This window comes from Vulpes lagopus, chromosome 17 (assembly GCF_018345385.1).
Source record: "Vulpes lagopus strain Blue_001 chromosome 17, ASM1834538v1, whole genome shotgun sequence".
In the NCBI taxonomy this organism is placed as follows: Eukaryota; Metazoa; Chordata; class Mammalia; order Carnivora; family Canidae; genus Vulpes; species Vulpes lagopus.
The window spans coordinates 19,809,282-19,828,542 of NC_054840.1; the positions used below are offsets into that span (position 1 = coordinate 19,809,282).

The 19,261-nt window shown below is 41.4% G+C and overlaps 1 protein-coding gene across 1 annotated transcript; it reads left to right on the forward strand.

The window, feature by feature from the left end:
* Nucleotides 1–1,102: 1,102 nt before the first annotated feature.
* On the forward strand, nt 1,103–17,336 carry CLDN1 (claudin 1). Its single transcript, XM_041731964.1, has 4 exons — nt 1,103–1,566; nt 10,613–10,777; nt 12,940–13,024; nt 14,668–17,336. Exons 1-4 carry the CDS (start codon nt 1,344–1,346, stop codon nt 14,828–14,830), a joined length of 636 nt encoding a protein of 211 aa, XP_041587898.1. The 5' UTR covers nt 1,103–1,343; the 3' UTR covers nt 14,831–17,336.
* Nucleotides 17,337–19,261: the final 1,925 nt, after the last annotated feature.

Sequence of the window (19,261 nt, forward strand, 5' to 3'; positions counted from 1 at the left end):
GATGCTGACTTCCTAAATCCCAATCCAGTTCTCCTTCCTCTGGGGGAAGACTTTTTAGATGTTCTCACATTTAATGAATGATTGTCTGATAATTCATTAATAAAGCAGCCTTTGGGGCATGGGGTGCACCCATTGGCCAGATCCCTCTGAGAAATAGTCACTGCTCTAAGATAAACTGCTCCAGGGAAGAGACGTGTGTGCAGGGGTGGGGGAGGGTGGGCTGCATTTTCAAGAGGCTGATGACAGATTAAAGGATGTACATTCCGGTGGGTCGGAGATGTAGTGGGAAGCACAGTGGTCTGAGAACCAAGCGCTGGAGACGGTACTAGGTTGCTATGGGATCTTAGGAACACCGCCCTTCCTCTTGGGGCCTCAGTTTCCTCGTCCATCAAGTGCAAAGACTCGTTACAACCCGTGCAGAAATACATGATTCCAGGAGAGACCACGAAGGGAAGAAGGCGACACAGGAGGGGACGGTGGAGGGACAGATGAGCAAAAGAGAGTCGAGTGTGTGGAGGGACAGGGGGTGTCACGGGGATGGACAGTGAATGCCTTTTAGTGAGATGGCGACAGAAAGTTGCAAATGAAACTGTGGGTCTCTTGAGGCCTCTATTTCTCTTCTTTACGGATTTTTAGTGTTTCCACGTACAGAGTCATTTGGGGGTAAATGTAGACTGAACCAATGGGAAGCCTGAGAAGGCTCAGAAGAGGAAGAAGAGGGAGGATGGAAATGGGAGGGGGCGAGGCCCGGAGCAGCTGCAGGCCTGATCCTTCCCAGGGGGTCGCCCAGGACACAGACACAGACCGACACACACACACCACACCCCGGAGGAGGCACCTTCTTACCCAGGACACACACACACACACACACACACACACCTGCACACACTCCCAGACACACACACCCCGGAGGAGGCACCTTCTTGCCCAGGACACCCCCCCACACACAGACACACTCCCACCCGGGGTCCCCGCTCCCCGCTCCCCGCCGCTCCCCCATCCGCCGCCAGGGGGCGCTGCGCTGCGGGCTGCGGGCTGCGGGCTGCGGGCGGCGGGCGGCGGGCGGCGGGCGGCGGGCGGGGGGCGGAGCTGCTTTAAATCGCGGCGCCGCGCGGGTCGGAGCGCAGTCCCCGAGCCCTCGGCGCGGCTTCTCGGACCCGACTCGGCGCCCGCCCGCCCCCGGCCCCGGCCCGGACCCCGGCCCCGACCCCCCGCTCCTCCGCGGGCGGCTCGCAGCGGTACCCCCGTCCGCCCTGCCGGCTCCGCCCCGTGCACCTGCCACCTGCCACCTGCCACCTGCCACCTGCCTCCTGCCACCCGAGCGGCGCGGGCGCGGGCGAGCCATGGCCAACGCGGGGCTGCAGCTCCTGGGCTTCCTGCTGGCCTTCCTGGGCTGGGTGGGCTCCATCGTCAGCACGGCGCTGCCCCAGTGGAAGATCTACTCGTACGCGGGCGACAACATCGTGACGGCCCAGGCCATCTACGAGGGGCTGTGGATGTCCTGCGTGTCGCAGAGCACCGGGCAGATTCAGTGCAAGGTCTTCGACTCGCTGCTGAATCTCAACAGTGAGTCCCCCCCGCCCCCGGCCCCAGCCCCAGCCCCAGCCCCAGCCCCAGCCCCCAGCCCCCAGCCCCCAGCCCCAGGCCCCAGCCCCAGCCCCCAGCCCCAGCCCCAGCCCGGGGCTCCGCTCTGGGGGCACTGGCCACCGGGGGGCCCTGCGGCATCATTACGTGGTCAGGAAACTTCAGCAGATCAAGCCTCTGACCATGCACCTTGTCGTGAGGAAGCGAGAGCAAACTGTGGGTCTGGGGGAAGGAGATGCCCTGGGTTTCCTCCAACTCGCCGGGTGACGCTTCTGCTCTAGGTGTGGTCTCCTCTCAAATCCCCATGAAAGTGGGGTGCAGACGGAGGGGGGGAGGCCAGCCTCCAACCGGGCTCTTAGGCTTTTCCTGAATATCCTTAAGATTCTGTGTCCATTGAAGGATGGTGGGGTTTGGCCAAGAAAACAATCCGCTTTGAAAAGTTTGGTGCCTGGTAGCTTTTCTGGATTCTACAATTCATACATGATCCTAAAGTTTTAGGTAAATTGTGAGCGGGATGGGATTTAAATCTATCCTTACTATGAATTTTCATAGTAAAAGTTACATTCCTACGTGGAATGTCCCAACCTGCTGCTCACACTTGAGCTTGAATCTTTCAAAAATCAAACGTGATTTTTAACATCCTGTAAGTATGGGGAGGCTCCTTTCCATCCTCTTCCATGGCTCCTTGAAGAAGCCTCTTGAGATTCCCCCTGGAGGGTTTAGTTTTTCAAGGCAGGGCCTGCAGAGGAGGCAGATTGCATAGTGTTGTTTTGGAAAAAGAAGGTTGATGGCAGATGGAAAAGGGTGACAGGAAAGAAAAGTTCTAAGCGAACTTTTACGAAGGAGAATGAGGGCACTGGAGAAGATGCAGCAGGGGAGACTCAGCTGATGCAGGCAGAGCTCTGCCAGGGAGGAAGGTAGAGAGAAGTGGTGGGTCTTCTCCAAGCTTCCATCTTCCTTAATGGAATTTCTGGGCAGCACATGTCTGTTCTTCTGTCAAGTTGGAAAAAAACTATGTAGAGAGAAATATTTCTCTTTTTTAAAAAAGATTTTATTTATTTATGATAGACACAGAGAGAGAGGGGCAGAGACACAGGCAGAGGGAGAGGCAGGCTCCATGCAGGGAGCCCGACGTGGGACTCGATCCCGGGGCTCCAGCATCTCGCCCTGGGCCTAAGGCAGACGCTAAACCGCTGAGCCACCCAGGGATCCCCAGAGAGAGAAATATTTCTAAGAATGATGGGAAGAAGGGTGATAGGGTGGCCTTCTTACTTTTATTTTCTTAGGTAAAAGGTTTTGAGTGCCTTCTTAGAGACTCAGTAAATTCCCACTTACTTAGGTCGTAGCCGCTCATGGCTGGAGTACCTTCCTTGAGATGCTACCTCAGTTGTCTTCCCCAGTGTCTCTCATGCCCTGGAACTAACCTGAAGAAAAGCTTCCTTAGTCTTTGGCTGGATAAGCAAGCCTGTCCACCAGCCCACCTGGTGCACTGAGTGAGCCATTGTGGCCATTGCTCAAGCTTCCTTCCGTCGCCCTGTCCACCTCCTCTCTGTACTTTTGTCAAAAGCCATACAGCTGAGAGTTATTAAATCTGTTCTGAAGCTGTTTAAACAGGTCGAACACCTGCTGGGATTTGGTTGGTCAGTGTGCATGGTGGTTTGAGTGTTGTCACTCCAACCTTTCAAAGTTCCCACATTAGGATCCCTTTTTACCAAATATAAGAAGTGTATTAAGTAAAAAAAAAAAAAAAAGAAGTGTATTAAGTACTTCCCTTTATATAATCATTGAATCTCTCCCCCCACCCCATGAAAAGACAAAATGCAGGTAAGGAAATGGTGTCAGGCTTTCTGGGTGTCATGTCAAGGACTTGACAGATGGAGAAGGTTTTAAGGCAATTCCAGGGGTCCCTGATTCTTCTGATCAAAACAGCTTATTTTCAATTTGGTTAAATAAGTTTCCTTTTATTTCTTTAGGTGACCAAATAGAATCCATTTGGGACCCCTGGGAGGCTCAGTGGTTAAGTGTCTGCCTTCGGCTTAGGGTATGATCCCGGGGTCCTGGGATCGAGTCCCACATCGGGCTCCCTACAGGGAGCCTGCTTCTCCCTCTGCCTATGTCTCTGCCTCTGTGTATCTCTCATAAATAAATAAATAAAATCTTTTTTAAAAAAAGAATCCATGACCAGATTGAGCCATGTCATAAATACTCCCAACAGGTCATCACTGTACATGATAATGTGTTAAAATGTTTTATTTTCATTTATTCCTAGTTAATATAGTTATAGTTTTTGAAGCTGTAGCGGAAGAACTAAACAATACTTCTCTCCCCCATACGCATTTTTTAACTGATTTTTTTAAACTTCAGATCAGATTCCTCTTTTTGTTTTGGTTGAAACCAGGATTTATTCAAAGTGGAGCTGAGTCCTTTCTCTCAAAACTGATTCCCAGAAGAGGGAGCCTTGACTCACAGGTGCTCTCCCAACCTGCCCATGACTCACTGGATGCCTTTTGAATGGAGCCCAGAGAACCTGTCTCTGTTTCTCTGCCTGGGCAGTGGTCCTCACTCTGCTCTGATGTAGAGACCTGGGTTTGGTGGCTTTGTGCAGTTTTGTGATTCATTACCTGGTTTTGGTGCAGTTTTCTGATGTCTAGAAGAGAACAGGATTGTCTTATATGTAAGTAGTTTTCCTTGTAAAGGGTTACATCTCAGAAAGTGCTTGTAGCTGATAGCCTGGCTAGAAGTTTCCCGAGATTGTTCCTTGTTCTCTTTGCCAGTGGGGCCCACTTGGCATCTTAGAGTGGAGAGACAGAAGCACTAGATGTGTTAAAAGCCCTTGATCACCTGTTCTAACTAGTGTCAACCATAAAAAGCACATGACATTCATAAAAATTTCTAAAGGGTGTTTAAACCAATAGAGGAAATGGGATACAACAGGGCTCCTTTTAGGTGGGTTTCTTGCAGAACCGTTTATAAAAATGTAACTGAGAAACTTCTCTGGGGGAGAAAAAAATGTTACGCTGCATATTGTGAGACAATGTCATTTCCATCCCAAGTATGAGACGTTTATTGACACTGATGACTCCTGCAGCTGAGAGTTGGCATCTACAGAGCGGAGTGCAGTAGACTGTTTCTAGATTAAACTGTACATCTTGCCCTGTTGATCCAATTCTGAAACTTTTGGCAAGCTTGTGCCTATTTTAGGTACTTAGCCAATTGTTTCTCCTTGCTTGATTTTAATAGTTAAAGCTGTCCAAAGATTGGGCTATCCTAGGAGGCTGCATTGTGGGAGGTGCGCAAGCAGAGAAGTAAGCATTTTATAGGAATGTTGTAGGGAAAATCCAAGCACCAGACAAATGGAAGGTTAGGCCAGACTCTCTCTAAGTCTCATGTAACCTTGAGATTCTGTAATTTGTTTATAAGCTCCTCTAGCCTGTTCAACTTGCTTTGCATGAATCCACATGTGTGTAGGTGTGCTTAATGAGTATTGGTTGTCAGTGAGGTTTCCAAGCACTCTCCCCATGATGTCAGGCTCAATCAAAGAGACGAAATCACTGACTTGGATTTTAAACTTTTCAAAGTCTTGAAAACACAGGCAGAGAGGAAGGTACCCGCTTAACACTTCCCCAGACTGCATAATGCCTGCTACATCCCAAGGGTGTTCAACGGGCCATTAGTGTTCAAATCTGTTTCATGAACTAGTTTTGACTCTTGGAATGATGGAAGTAGAAGAAAACAATCCAAGCTTGAGATCAGAAGTGCTCAATTCTGACCCTGGTTTTAGTAATAAACATACTGACCAGCTACGTATTATGGCAAGCCACTTGATTTCTCTGCGCTGAAGAGAAATAAAATAAGACTTATTTTACAAGCCTTACGTATATAATAGGGCAGGGTAAGAGGAATGGGGAGATGAATCCACGATTCATCCATCCACTCAACAAACGGAAGCCAGACCTTATTCTTGCTCCCAGGGATGTCACTCAGATGATTTATAAGGTGGCAATGGTGATTCCTTCCAGTGTCAACATTCTTTGTTACTAACTGCCGTGATTGAAAATGAAGAAGCAAGTGGTGTGGTTTAGGTTTCCTTGATTGGAGCGATGAGTAAGTGGTACTATAGAAGCATAAATTTAATCATGAGGCAATTTCTCTAAGGAAAAAAAGAAGTTAGCAAAACCACTCAAGACATCCTGAGAACTGGCAAGTCCTGCCTCCTCCCAAACACTTCAGTTACTGACCATAGTGGTGTATTGAGGTCATACCCAGCGGCCACCAGCTTCTGCACCAATAAAATGGAAATCCTAACAATGCGAACTTGCGAGAAACTTTGAACTTGAGTCAAAGTGAAAAAGCCATGAGAGTATGGTTCTGTGACAGTCTCTGATGAGCTCATCTAACTGCGGAGAAGAAAACGTTTTTGTTCTAGTCACCCGATGCTCAGTTCATTCACTTGTCTAATACTTATTAAGCAACCACTCATGCAAAGGGGGGCTACATGAGGATGCAGATTTAATTAAAATTGCATATGACATAGGGTAATAATATAGCAATATGGCCAGTAAGTTCCATAAATGATGTCAGGTATTTATAGGAGATTCTAGTACTAATATAGTAAGACTTTTAAAAACCATTAGAAAAAAAAATGGACATTCTTGTCTGTGCTTGTCTTTCTACACTTATGTTGATTAACCCAAGTGTAGTAGATCAGTAACTTCTTACTCATTTCTTGTCCTGTAAGTAGAGATCTTTGTAAGTATATTTTCAAATTATACTTTCAGGTTGAAAGTGGTGAGAACTCCTTAGGGAGTCTTTAATCTCAAGATTATCGGTCTAGCTAAATGTAATTAAAAGACTGCCTCCTCTCTCTACTGCTGAATAATGACGAGAAACAATACTGTCGGTTTTTGAATGTTTGCTAACCATTTTCTCCACAGACAACTTTAGTCAGTGATGATAATATTGCAGCGGCATCTCCAAATTTAAAGAGCCAGGAAAGGAACATATTTGCTTCTAGAGTAGATCTAATTAGACAAGCTCAGAGTTAAAATTCAAGGTTATTCTGGATCTCTCAGGCTCAAAATGTTATTTTGTGGCTTGCAAATATTTCTCAATTTCTCCACCCTGCTGAGCATCATTCCACTAGGAGTAAAACTTTCTCAGAAGCTCATCCGATGCAGAATTTAAAAATTTTTGAAATTTAAAAAAAAATAATCAAGTTAAGCAAAATGTGTGATCTGTTCCCTCCTCGTATAAGTTTCCGACGTTTAATGATTGAAATCAAGTCTGGCTTTATATAGCAAAATTTTATTTTGCTGAGGCATTTCTCAGTAGTATATCAAAGATTAAGCTAACCACAAGAGAGTATTTTTTCCCCTATTATATTAGTGCAATTTTGAAAAAATAAAAACATGTTCTAATTTGAATTAATTGAACACAGATTGAATAATCATGTAGCCTGCCAGGTATTATTCTTAGTGTGTTTTGGATAGAACAAATATCTGGCCCAAGACATCAAGGAGCTCACAATTACATATTTTAGATCTCTGACTTAAAAGACTTCCATAAGACCTTAATTTGAAGGATTCATCTGGTTCCAGTTTGAAACTGTGCAATTTAGATTCTATCTCTACATAAAACCCTCATAACTTGTAATACAACACTTGCTTACTCTGACTTTGTAATCCATTGTTACATATGCCTGACTAGTGAGTTTGATGTTGTTCTAATTCTCAGCCTTTTTTTTAAACATCCCTCCCCCACCCCTACATATCACTATAGTTCATCCAACTGTCTCCAATGGAGCAAGATGAGATTTTGTGTTTGAGGTCCATCCAGTATTGTAAAATACAAAAAAAAAAAAAAAATTGTAAGTCAATGGATGCCAAAATGTAAATGAAAAATATTACTTTGCAAAATAATGCTCTTTCTTTATCAGATTTTTTAAATAATAAATTTATTTTGGGGGGGGTGTTCAATTTGCCAACATACAGAATAATACCCAGTGTTCATCCCTTCAAGTGCCCCCCTCAGTGCCCGCCACCCCCGCCCTCCTCCCCTTCCACCACCCTTAGTTCGTTTCCCAGAGTTAGGAGTCTTCCATATTCTGTCTCCCTTTCTGATATTTCCTATCAGATTTTTAAAGACGAAACACGGTCCCCTGCTCTATATAGCTTATATGATTCCTAAGGAATTTCCCCCCATTTTCTCCATTATTTTTTGTACATGATACAAATACATCACGATTTTGTAAAGAAATAAAACATAGGCAGGTTTGTAGCAAACAGAGCAAAATATCTGCCTCCCCCTTCCCCTTGGAAACTTTGTGAAAGAGGTGGAAAGAATAAAATGGGTATGACATGAATCCCCTGTGCTTTCCTGGCAAACTTGAAGAGAACAAGCTTAGAGATGAGAACTGTGAAAGTTAGATCATTCCAGGTGAGCACAGATGGAGCCCTGGTGTGGTTTATCTCTGTGCGCTCCCTGCCTGGGTGGTTTTATACAAGTCTGACTCATGAGACCGAGAGGCCCAGGAGACTAGACTCCTCGTGAGGAATACCTTGTGATCCAAGTGCTCAGACCTGCTGGGCTGGTGGCCTGCTGTTTTTACGTGAAGTGCAGATCAGAATAATTATTATAGGAGCTGGGTCAGGTTGGAAGCCCTACAACTCAAACAAAGTGGAAAACTTGGAGAGAGATCAGACATCAACCATAAAGGTGATTAATAAAGGTTGGAAAACTGAACGTTTATGAGAAAAACAGCAGAAGTGGCCGAGAGATATGGAAGACTGAATGTATCTGAAGGATTATCCTAGGAAGAATATTTACTAATTGTGTTCCCTGTACTGAAGGTAAAAATCCTGTTACCCCTTCTTTAAAACCCTACAATGACTTCTGACTATGCTTAGAATAAACACATAACACCTTACTGTAGCTTGCAAAACCCTGCAGGGCCTCTACTTTCTGATCACCCTGCTAAATGCACCTCATTTTGTCACATTCTGACATCCTCCAGTAGAGTGGCCAGCTGTCCTCGTTCGTCCAGGATTCAGGTTCTTCTTAGCAGGTAGGACTTGTAGTTTTAAAACCAAGACAGTGCCAGGCAAACAGACAGGCCGTCGTCTTATCCTCCTGGCACATGGATTATCTTTGTGATTTTTAGTTATCTCTTCTTCCAGCATTCTTTTGCCTGAAATGCTTTTCTTCTGAGTGGCATTTAGGACCAAATCTGAAATTTGTGTTTGGTATAAGAACTTAGTTATTTCACTTTTCAATCTCCTGTTCCATAATGATTGTCTTTGCAAAAACTATTGGTAAATCAGAAGGAAGGACACGCCATAACGGTGGATTCTTTGGTACTTTCCTCTTCTTACCACAGTATTGTTTGTGATCCAAGGAAGAAGTCTTAGGCTAATCTTATAAGCAGCTTCAGTTCCCAGGAAACCCACAGTCCATGGAACATGTGTTTTGATTCAGCAATTCTTATCGCCTGGAATCTTAAGAGAAGTGTGTAGGTAGGGTGATGTGTACCCACACAAGTTTACGGGAAGCTGGGTATGTAAGGGGATATGTCTCTGTTTTGCTGTTTTCTTAAATCAAATAAAAATGCAGCTTGGCTTCCAAAATATCTCCCAAGTACAGTAAAAAAAAAAAAAAAAAAAAAAAAAAAAAGCTTTTGATTCTTCTTAGAAAGAGGTCATTGTGATTTTAGCAGATATTGTCTGGTTATGGCAAGGATGTAAGTATTAAATTAAAACCGAATGTTTTAGAAACCTTTACAGTTCATTATGATTGGTAATGTAAGTTTTCAACCCCGAACATCATAGGACTGAGCTTAGATATCAATTTGACAGTGAGATACAAAGCTTTTCCATCATGTCAGCCACTTTCAAAGACCATCAACAAGTAAGTGTTCCAACTTCCTGGTTAGAGATATCATCATTCACACTTTACATAATAGAAACATAATAGAAACTTGGTCCCAAAGAATAATAAGTAGCTTACCCAAGATAGCATGGTTTGTTACAATGTAAATAATAGTTATGCATGCAAAAATAATTGTCACATGTTAACACTGTCAATAAGATAATGATCTTTATCTGAAGGAGGAAACAAATCTAGAATTAATCAAACTCATTTACCCAGAGTAGTTTCAGATCATTTTTTTTAAATCTGTGCCTTTATATCACAATGATGGTTTATATTTATATCACAATCATGTTTATATTCCGTAAGAAACATACTGGCATAACCTCCTGAAGCTGACTCTACCATGATTTAGTATACCAACGACAACAACAGGAAATGAGAAAATTAGTGGAATCTTGAGAAATACTGCATTAATTTATTGTCAGCTATTTTACAACATGAATAGTTTTGAATACTAGTGATATCTCTAGTATGAAACTACCCTGTTCCAAAGTAACATCTCAAAGGTTATTTTTCTTTGTTCTAAGAAAATAGCATTTATATCCCCCAGCCCCAACCCAGTCACTGGAGATGCAAATATTACTTATCCAGCCATGATAATCTTTGAGAAATTCATTACTTATCTTCCAAATTCACTTGTTTTTTTTTTTTCTGAAGCTTGAAGATTGGAGTATAAAGCTGTTGACTATTACCAAAGTATCTTGTAAGCCATTTTAATTATAAATGGTTTAACATTAAGGATAATGCATATGATTGTTATTTCAGAATTAAAATACTCTGTTCATGAGGATTAAAGATGTATTAGTTCTGCTAAACCTATTCAACCAGACCATTAATTATTTTTCCAGAGGATTTGAAGTTCATATTGAAAACAAAATGTGAGGGCTGGAGGGCTTCTTATTCATCATGCAGCCAGGCGTTTATTTTTCTGGAGTGGAAATTGTGTTGGTCACCTGCAGAAACATCACTAGAAATGGGGTCTCCTGACTCCTCGTTCTTATTTATCTTTTCCGTTCAATATTAAAATATACATGGCCTTCAGTCACTCTCTCTTGTTGGCCTAGGCATGTTTTTTTACGTGTTCTAAAATGTTTCCCACCAGGTACTTTGCAAGCAACCCGTGCTTTGATGGTGATTGGTATCCTGCTGGGACTTATAGCCATCTTTGTGGCCACTATTGGCATGAAGTGTATGAAGTGCATGGAAGACGATGAGGTGCAGAAGATGCGGATGGCTGTCATTGGGGGAGTGATATTTCTTATTGCAGGTAAGAGAGGCCCTGTCCCCCTTTCACCTTACTTGTCTGTCTCTGGCATGGGTATAGATATAGTTTTCCGTTTCTGTAGGTTTTGTTATATTTGTTGTACCTGGATTGAATTTTTCAGTTTCTTTAAAATCTTGAAGACATAGAAACCTTAAGTCTAGTTGACTTTGACATTCTCAAATAGGATCCAAATGAAAAACTGAGATCTGTGCTCATGGTAGGCAGGTCTATTCATTGAGGTTCCAGGTGCCAACTGATTTGCTAGAACCAGTCTTCCAGGTGAAGAGAGATAGTTTCTATTTAGCAAACACTAAGAAACTATTCTATAACATTCAGAAGATTTCTGTAGTGTCTCCACAGGCATTATGTGGCAAAGATGGGGAGTTATGACAGAGGACATGAAGAATGTTTGAATCATACAGGTCTGTGAGGAATGGATGGAACTGGGATTTGGGGAGAAAAATGAGGACAACATTTCAGGTAGACAGATCTGATTCCAGAATAAACAGATGTACTATAGATACAAGAAGAGAAAGGCCAAATGGAGTGGAGGTAGAATGTTGGAATGACAGAAAATTAGGTTAGATGAGTTAAGAAAGAGAAAACTTTGGTAAAGGAATGAAATTACATTTTCCATAGAAAATACATATGTGTGGGCAGCCGGGGCGGCTCAGTGGTTTAGCGCAGCCTTCAGCCCAGGGCATGACCCTGGAGACCCAGGATCGAGTCCCACATGGGGCTCCCTGCTTCTCCCTCTGCCTGTGTCCCTGCCCTTCTCTCTCTCTCTCTATCTCTCATGAATAAATAAATAAAATCTTTAAAAAAAGAAAATACATATGTGTTCGTTGTTTTATTCAAGTGCTGATTGATGAGTTACATATGTGACCTTTGAGAAAACGAGTACCAGAAAAAGACATGGTTGGTTCCATTATAAAGCCCTATGATAAGGATTATATTAAATAATATAGTATGTATGTGTGCATATAAAATAGTAAAGGGATCAGTCTTTCAATTCACTCAGATTAACTCCTATCAGGAAAAGCATGAGCAGCATTTTATTCCCAACCATTTGGTCCCAAAGGCCATGAATAAACATACTGTGTAGCATCCCTCCCTCGCTTGCCCTCTTATAACTCTGTAAGTGACTGCAACACCCCCACTTCCATTTCAGGGACTTCCTAGGGAGTGAGGGCAGCAGGTTCCAGAACATTCTCATGATCTGAGCAGCCAAAAGCAGGAGTGTTTTCTGTCAAGTATTAGAGGCAATTAGTTTGGACTGGGTTTTTGTTTTTGTTTTTGTTTTTGTTTTTTGGGGGGGGAAGAGGGAAAGAGGAAATAGCATGGAAATATTTAATCTGTTTATATTGATGACTTTGTATGATTACTATAAAAAGAAGTTATTTAATTTCCTTAGATAAGAGATAATGAAATACTTTATACTTCTTACAAATGATAGAAGTAATTATGTTGGCAGAGTAGCTTCCCTAGTAATACTGAAATAAGAGATGCTTGGAAATTGAGAGTATGCTGTGTAAATTGATCCAGTATGGTACCTCAGCAAATCCCAAGGCAGTACCTGGTATGCCTGACCAGCAGGGCAGTACGTTTTGGGTGGTTGGATATGTACTGAGACAGGTCCTGGTCTTCCCTGCTGTCTACTTGTTTACTTTCCTTTGACCCCACAGAAATGTAAATTTTGAATTTTGCTCAAGATAAATGTGGAAGGGTTTTCATCTTCCCTTTTGCAAGGATCTCTGTCTATACTAATACAGACATTGGTTTTATCAAAAGTTGTTTAGTACATTATGTGCAAAAATATATTTGAAGATCTTAACTGATATCAAACTGTTGAATTGTTTCCAAAAAAGCATTAATTTTGCCCATAACCTTGGACTGTAAATGAATAAGGTGACATGAAGAGTATAAACCTAGCCCTACTTCAAACTGATATTTTTGTCTGTCTTTACAGAATATTTGGAATAAATCATGTCCGCATCTCTCATCTTCCTAAGTTAAAATTGTCTAAATTAAAACTGACTAAATTTAAAATGTCAGCACTATTGATGAGATTTAATTCTTGTAAAATGCTTTTATATTTAATGGGCTGTGTATTTATGTTCATTGTTTCATAGTGATTAACAGTCTCTTGTTTTGAATTTCTGTAGGTCTGGCTGTTTTAGTTGCCACAGCATGGTATGGCAATAGAATTGTTCAAGATTTTTATGACCCTATGACCCCGGTCAATGCCAGGTAATGCTATTCATGCATAAAATAATTTGTTCTCTGAGAAAATACCCTTTCTGTCTCCTGCCAAGTCCAGCTAGTGCCATAACTTCTCAGATTTGCTTTCTAGAACTTTATGAAATTTTAGTCAAACCTGAAAATAGTCTAAAAGGCCTGTGACTCATGTTAAAATGAGCTTCATAATTGCTTTAACAGCCTATATTGATGACAAAATGTACTTAAAAGTAGAAAATTTCTAAGCTCTGTACTTTCCAACTGTGCACTGGATATTTTTCTTGTTCACTTTTTTAATATCAATAAAGATGTTAACATATTTAACATTTCTTTTTTGAGGTATGTCCTAATACTTACACCATTTAATTGATTAAGTGATTTTTTTTTTTTGACAACACATGGTTAATGATTGATCGAAAAAATAGTACTACTGTAGGGGTTGATGAATAATACTTCATTCCCAATAGATTAATTTTATTTAGGAAGACACAATTTAACTTATTTATGAGAAAAGTAAGTTGAGATACACTTTGAAACTTTATGCTCCATCACAACTATAAAATTGGCTTTGCTAAAGTCATTTTTGTTTACATTGTGAGTTGTAGAAAGGAAAGAGCTGATTCTGGGCTCTCATGTAACAACAGTCTTTGACCAGGGTCAAGGCTCTTTGTCTCATTGTGTTCACATCATTAAAGCCCAATAACTTCATTCAGAGTCAGGATGTTAAGGTGTAATTATTGTTTGTTGAGTGCTAGGAAGAATCCCTGTGGTCAAGAGATAAGATATGCTTCTCTTCATATAACCGCCCTTACCAGGAGAACATATCCTGCAGTGATCGTGGTCATGTTGGAGCCTATTTCCTAAGACTTACAACATAGGAACAGAAACTGCCAGAGGTCGATAGGCTACATTTTTACCAGTAATGGATGTGAAAGCCCTTTATAAATTGCTTGGCTCTATTTGTGTCACATTGTCTCCCATGATCCTATAAACTGTCCGGTGAGGCAGGTGGAATTATTGTGCTTTAAGAGAAGCAGAAATTTAAGGTTGGGAGGTGGCATTATTAGCCAAGAGTGCAGCAGTAGAGAGTCTGCATCAGGCCTCCCCTGGTCTGCCATCGTACAGAGCGTCTCCCCAAGAGTCCGGCTCCATACATCCACATGTATCAGCTTAATCTAGAATGGTCTATGGATTGTTTACAAGTTGTTTTTTATGAAGCCATACATTTCTGATTTCAGTGTGTAGGTACCTAGGATCAATTATTGAAAATTCTAATAGTCCCCATTGCTTGCCAGCAATTTATAGGATACCATTGCTACTTGGCAATAGCATAATTGTTAAGTTTTAGCCTGGGAATCATAAACATGCTTCACAATTGTTCTCTATGTGGTAAAGTCTTTGGAAATATTGTGTTATTAACCTGGTGCTGCCTGCCATATTGTCTGAGCTACTATTGCAAAGTGTCTACAACTGCAATGTAAACATTCTGGTGTATCTGTAGTCATGAACCTTAGAGTGCTTCCCCAAAGGGATCATGGGGGATTTTTTTTCCCAGTGGAAAAATATATAATGAATATTATATTGATTTCCTTCCTTAATTGTATTACAAAAGTTCCCAGTGATTCATTAATGAAACAAATGCATTGTCTTTGCAGGTATGAATTTGGTCAGGCTCTCTTCACTGGCTGGGCTGCTGCCTCTCTCTGCCTTCTGGGAGGTGCCCTGCTTTGCTGCTCCTGTCCCCGAAAAACAACATCTTACCCAACACCACGGCCCTATCCAAAACCTGCGCCTTCCAGTGGGAAAGACTACGTGTGACCTGGAAGCAAAAGGAGATGACGTTGTTGACACAAAGAGGAAATGGACATCGAAATACTGTTATTGACATTAAGACCTCAGACTCTTGACTTTTGTAGTCTGAACTGTGGTATTGCAAACAACAGACAAATGCAAAAACAGAACAAAAAACATATTTTTTTAAAATATGCATCGCTAAAAATGCCTTAGTCTTATTTTATCTCCTTTCCTCAATATGGGAGGGAAGTCTTTTCCATTTTTGTTACTGTTTCCCACCGAGTAATCATCTCAAACGTGGGGAGGGGGAGCTCCTTAAATATATATATAGATATGTACATATACATGTTTTTCTATAAAAAGTTAGATAGCAAAAACTCTTATCATTATGTTGGTACCAGGATACTTAAAATATATCTAAAATAGAAAAAAAATATTTAATTCTATATTGATTAAAAAAGCAGTTTATTGGCATATTTCCCTTCTTCTATATGGACATATATAATATATAAAAGGTCAAATATAATTTTCCATCTTTCATCAGCTGTTGGTGTCTTCGACAAAAGACCTAACCTGCTTTACCAAGTATGAGGTTTTTCACTTCTTCATGTGCTTCTTTTATATTATTTTTATTACAACCTTATAGCATGTGCTTTCATCATTCTTCGCGCTTTTTTTTTTATGAGGCTGAGCTTAAATCTTGAATGTGATAACACATTTCATATGCCTACGATATCATTCCTGGGGTCAGGAAGAGTCTCTTATAAATCAGAGCTTTGGGAGCATGTCTTTCTGCAAGACCAGATGATCTATTCTTGTTGACCTTCCCACACGCTTTCTGTACTCTGACCTACAAGGCTCTTATTTGCTTTGAAAATATTTGTCCGATTGACTTGCTGTGTGCTGCTTTCCCAGGTGTTGTAACACAATTTTATTGATTGAATTTTTAAGCTACTTATCCACAGTTGTATATCCCTGCAAACTATCTTTTCTCCCCCACCCCCCTCCACTGTATTGTTCTCTCATATGTAATTATCGTATAGTTTACCTCTTTCTAGAGAAAAAAAATGGCTCATGTGTCTGTTTGTCTGAATGAAGTACTAGACTTCCTGTAGTGATAATCTGATGACAAGTATTCTCTCTCAGGCTGTAAGAGAGTCACTTAATCTTTCTCCTCTTTTCCCATCTGTCAAATTGAGATAATGATACTTAACCATCTGGTAGAGGCGGTGTGAGTATTAATTAGTTGATATTATGCTCATTCTTTGAACATGAACTATGCGTAAGTCGTGTTTTTATTTGCTCAATTGGCTGTTAAGTCACTGAATCAAACCTATGCACATATTTTTATATCGTTCAGCACCTTCCTTTCTTCATTGGCCTATTTCCTTTCTCTGAGCTGTGTCCAGCCTAGCTCTTGGTTCTCTGCTCCATTTGAACAATTGCTCTTAGTTTTTCTATCTGAGAAATTGCTACTTCACTTGAGCAAGATGATGTAATGGAAAGGTGTTGGCTTTGGTGTCTGGAGACCTGATTTGAGTCTTGGTGCTATCAATTACTGTGTGAGTTTGGGCAAGGCACTTGGCTGCCCTAGATTTATTGTCTCATCTGTAAAAAGGGGATTGTAATTCTGGACCTGCCTACCTCACAGGGCTGTTGTGGGGATCCGGTAAGATGCAATACATGTAAATGTCATTTTATAAGGTTAAAAAAAAAAGTATACTGTATGGGGGAAAGGGTTAAGGATTTAAGTGCATCAGTTTGGGATTACTTTTCAAATCCCTGAAAAGAGAGAAGTTCTAAGAAATGGGTTTCTTGCCTTAATCTCTCATGTGATGGAAGACTAAAGTGAAATTCAGCTTACTAAATGAAAAAAATTCTAAGGAAATCTTAGTTTCTTCAATCAGCATGGCCTGATGCTTTTTGTGGCTAAGCTTTTCTCCTTTCAGTAATGCAGACTTGACCTAGGACAAGTTTGCAGGTGTAATGGGTAAAACAGAAGTGTAAGCATCAGCAAAGCCAAAGTATGGAACTTTTTTTTTGAATTACAATAATTTGAAGGGTATACAAGGTGAGTTTCTGTTAAGTGATACTATCAGAGTTGTAGCTATTAGCTGGCAGTTAGCACCACTCAAATAGGTAGTTTGGGAATGGTAATTCATAGTGAAACCGCATCGGGGGAGTTATCCAAAGGACTGCATCATGTGAGGATAAGAACCAGTAAATTTTAGTATGTCTACCGAACCTGAGACTGTATGTACCTAGAAGGTATAATTCAAACAGCCTTTGCTTCATACAAAGCTTCTAATGATGTCTGAGTATAAATGCATGGTGGCTACTAGTTGCTAAACTCTACAGAGAAATTGATAGTCCAAAATGGCCAACAGAATTGTTACACCAGAATTTATCCAATTTTGATATTTTTGTACTCTGCTTCTGTGCCTGGAAACAGACAAATAGATATTTTGGAGTTTTGTAATGGGAATTTGTATAAAGCATTACTCTTTTTCAATAAATTGTGTTTTTTTAAGATTTTATTTATTTATTCATGAGAGACACACAGAAAGGCAGAGACATAGGCAGAAAGAGAAGCAGACTACGGGGAGCCCAATGCGGGACTCCATCCCAGGACCACGGGATTGTGACCTGAACAGTAGGCAGATGGTCTACCACTGAGCCACCTAGGCATCCCAAAATTGTGTTTTTTAATAAAAAACAAACAAACAATAAATCCTTAGCTTGTTTTTCTGATTATTTCAAGATCACCATGCTTTGAAGATGATATGGTTTGGGATAGGATCTGACTCACTCTATGTTCCTAGGAAAGCATTCATGTGCCTCTGGGCCATCTGTCCCAGAGTAGTTGAGTGACTCTGCCCACTTGAATGTCCCTTTTTGTCTCTCAAACTGAGTTTCTTTCTCATCAAGGCTAGTGATAGAAGAGAATTCCAAGAGAAGTTACTTTATTTTCCTCATCCACAAACGGGATATGCTACAAAGAATGACTAAATGGTAAAATAGCTGGAAAGCATTGTGCAAGCTTAAGCTGGTTGTGTTCCTCAGAAGGTGGAAGAGTGACAGACTGGAGGCTAGAAACCCATTATCCTTTTTGTAATGATTATCATCAAAACCACCTTGGAGGAAAGCAAGTGATAAAACACATTTACGCACTATCTGAAAATATCAATAATTGATAATGCTTTAATTGTAACCTCTCCCTGGGCAATTTTCCTCTTAACAAGATAGGCTTGTCCACAAAAATTGCAGCTCTGTGTGCAATTTCAGGCATCAGCAGACTGGGTGAGAGAGAGGCTAAGTTCTGTTGGATCTGAACTGTTAAGCAGTTGCATCAGAATCCCCACTTTTCCTGCAGAATTTAAATCTCTGGGGGTGGGGTCCAGGCCCATGACGTTTGAGAGGAAATAAAATGCCTAAGTGCTCCTGCCAAGAACTCTTAAGGGAAAAACATGGATTGTAAATTATATCAAGTAGAATCCTCTTCTGGGTGAGCTCATCCTTGCTGGATGCCTTTATTCTGGGCAGTTAGACTTTCCCTTTCCTCACGTAGCACTTCCTGCATGGATGTGTGTCCTGGTTCAGAGAAAACTCCATGCCATTTTTATATTCCCCACTTTTTCAAGCCTGTTGCTAATCCTAATAAAGTCTGTAGTGAATTCTCTCCCTTCTCCTTGCAAGCGCAGAGGGGTAAGATTTCTGCACTCCCTCCTCTCCCACACCAGACATACTCGTGCCCTGAGCCTGCCCTAAAATCTCAGCAATTAGTTGGTACCATGGAAACTGACAGAAGTCATTACAGATTCTTAGGTTGTATGGGAGCAGCTTGTTGAGTCCAAAAATATTCAAAACCTTCTCAATGCTCTAATCTCTGCAAACCTCATGGCATTTCATATACTTGACTTCCTTCAATAGGTTTTTCCAACATGGCCAGTATGAGCGATTGGACACGAGATTGGAACTTATTCAGTTAATATTTACTGAATATCTATAGTAGGCCCAGGGCCATTAAATGCAGACAAGGCTAAATGATGTAGGAAATGAGTAAAACCCCCTGGGACTGAGCATGGTGAATGATGTTAAGTGGAAAGAGAACTGAACTAGCACTGGTTTGGCCATTGATTTGCCACAGTGAGCTATGGAGATCCCCATCCTTTTTTTTTTTTAATCTGCAAAATGAGGAGCTTGGCCTCATATCGTGGTGCTTATCCATAACAAAATCAGAATCACCTGTGAAGTTTTGAAACTACCCAATTCCAGGACCTACCCCAGATCACTGAAATCAGAACCTCTGAGAGGGAGGCCCCAGGTAGTAGCTTCCAAAGACATTTTATAATGCTTGATCTGGACTATAAACCACGGGGCCATGTCATCCTTCAGGATCAAGGATGTTCAAAAACTTTCCCGGCTAAACACATACCCAAGTACTTCACAGATTAC

Bases quoted from the DNA above. Each gene is read 5' to 3' on its own strand.
- CLDN1 (XM_041731964.1), top strand. From the start codon at position 1,344: ATGGCCAACGCGGGGCTGCAGCTCCTGGGCTTCCTGCTGGCCTTCCTG. The intron at 1,567-10,612 runs GTGAGTCCCCCC...GTTTCCCACCAG, and splicing joins CTCGCTGCTGAATCTCAACA to GTACTTTGCAAGCAACCCGT. The intron at 13,025-14,667 runs GTAATGCTATTC...TTGTCTTTGCAG, and splicing joins ATGACCCCGGTCAATGCCAG to GTATGAATTTGGTCAGGCTC.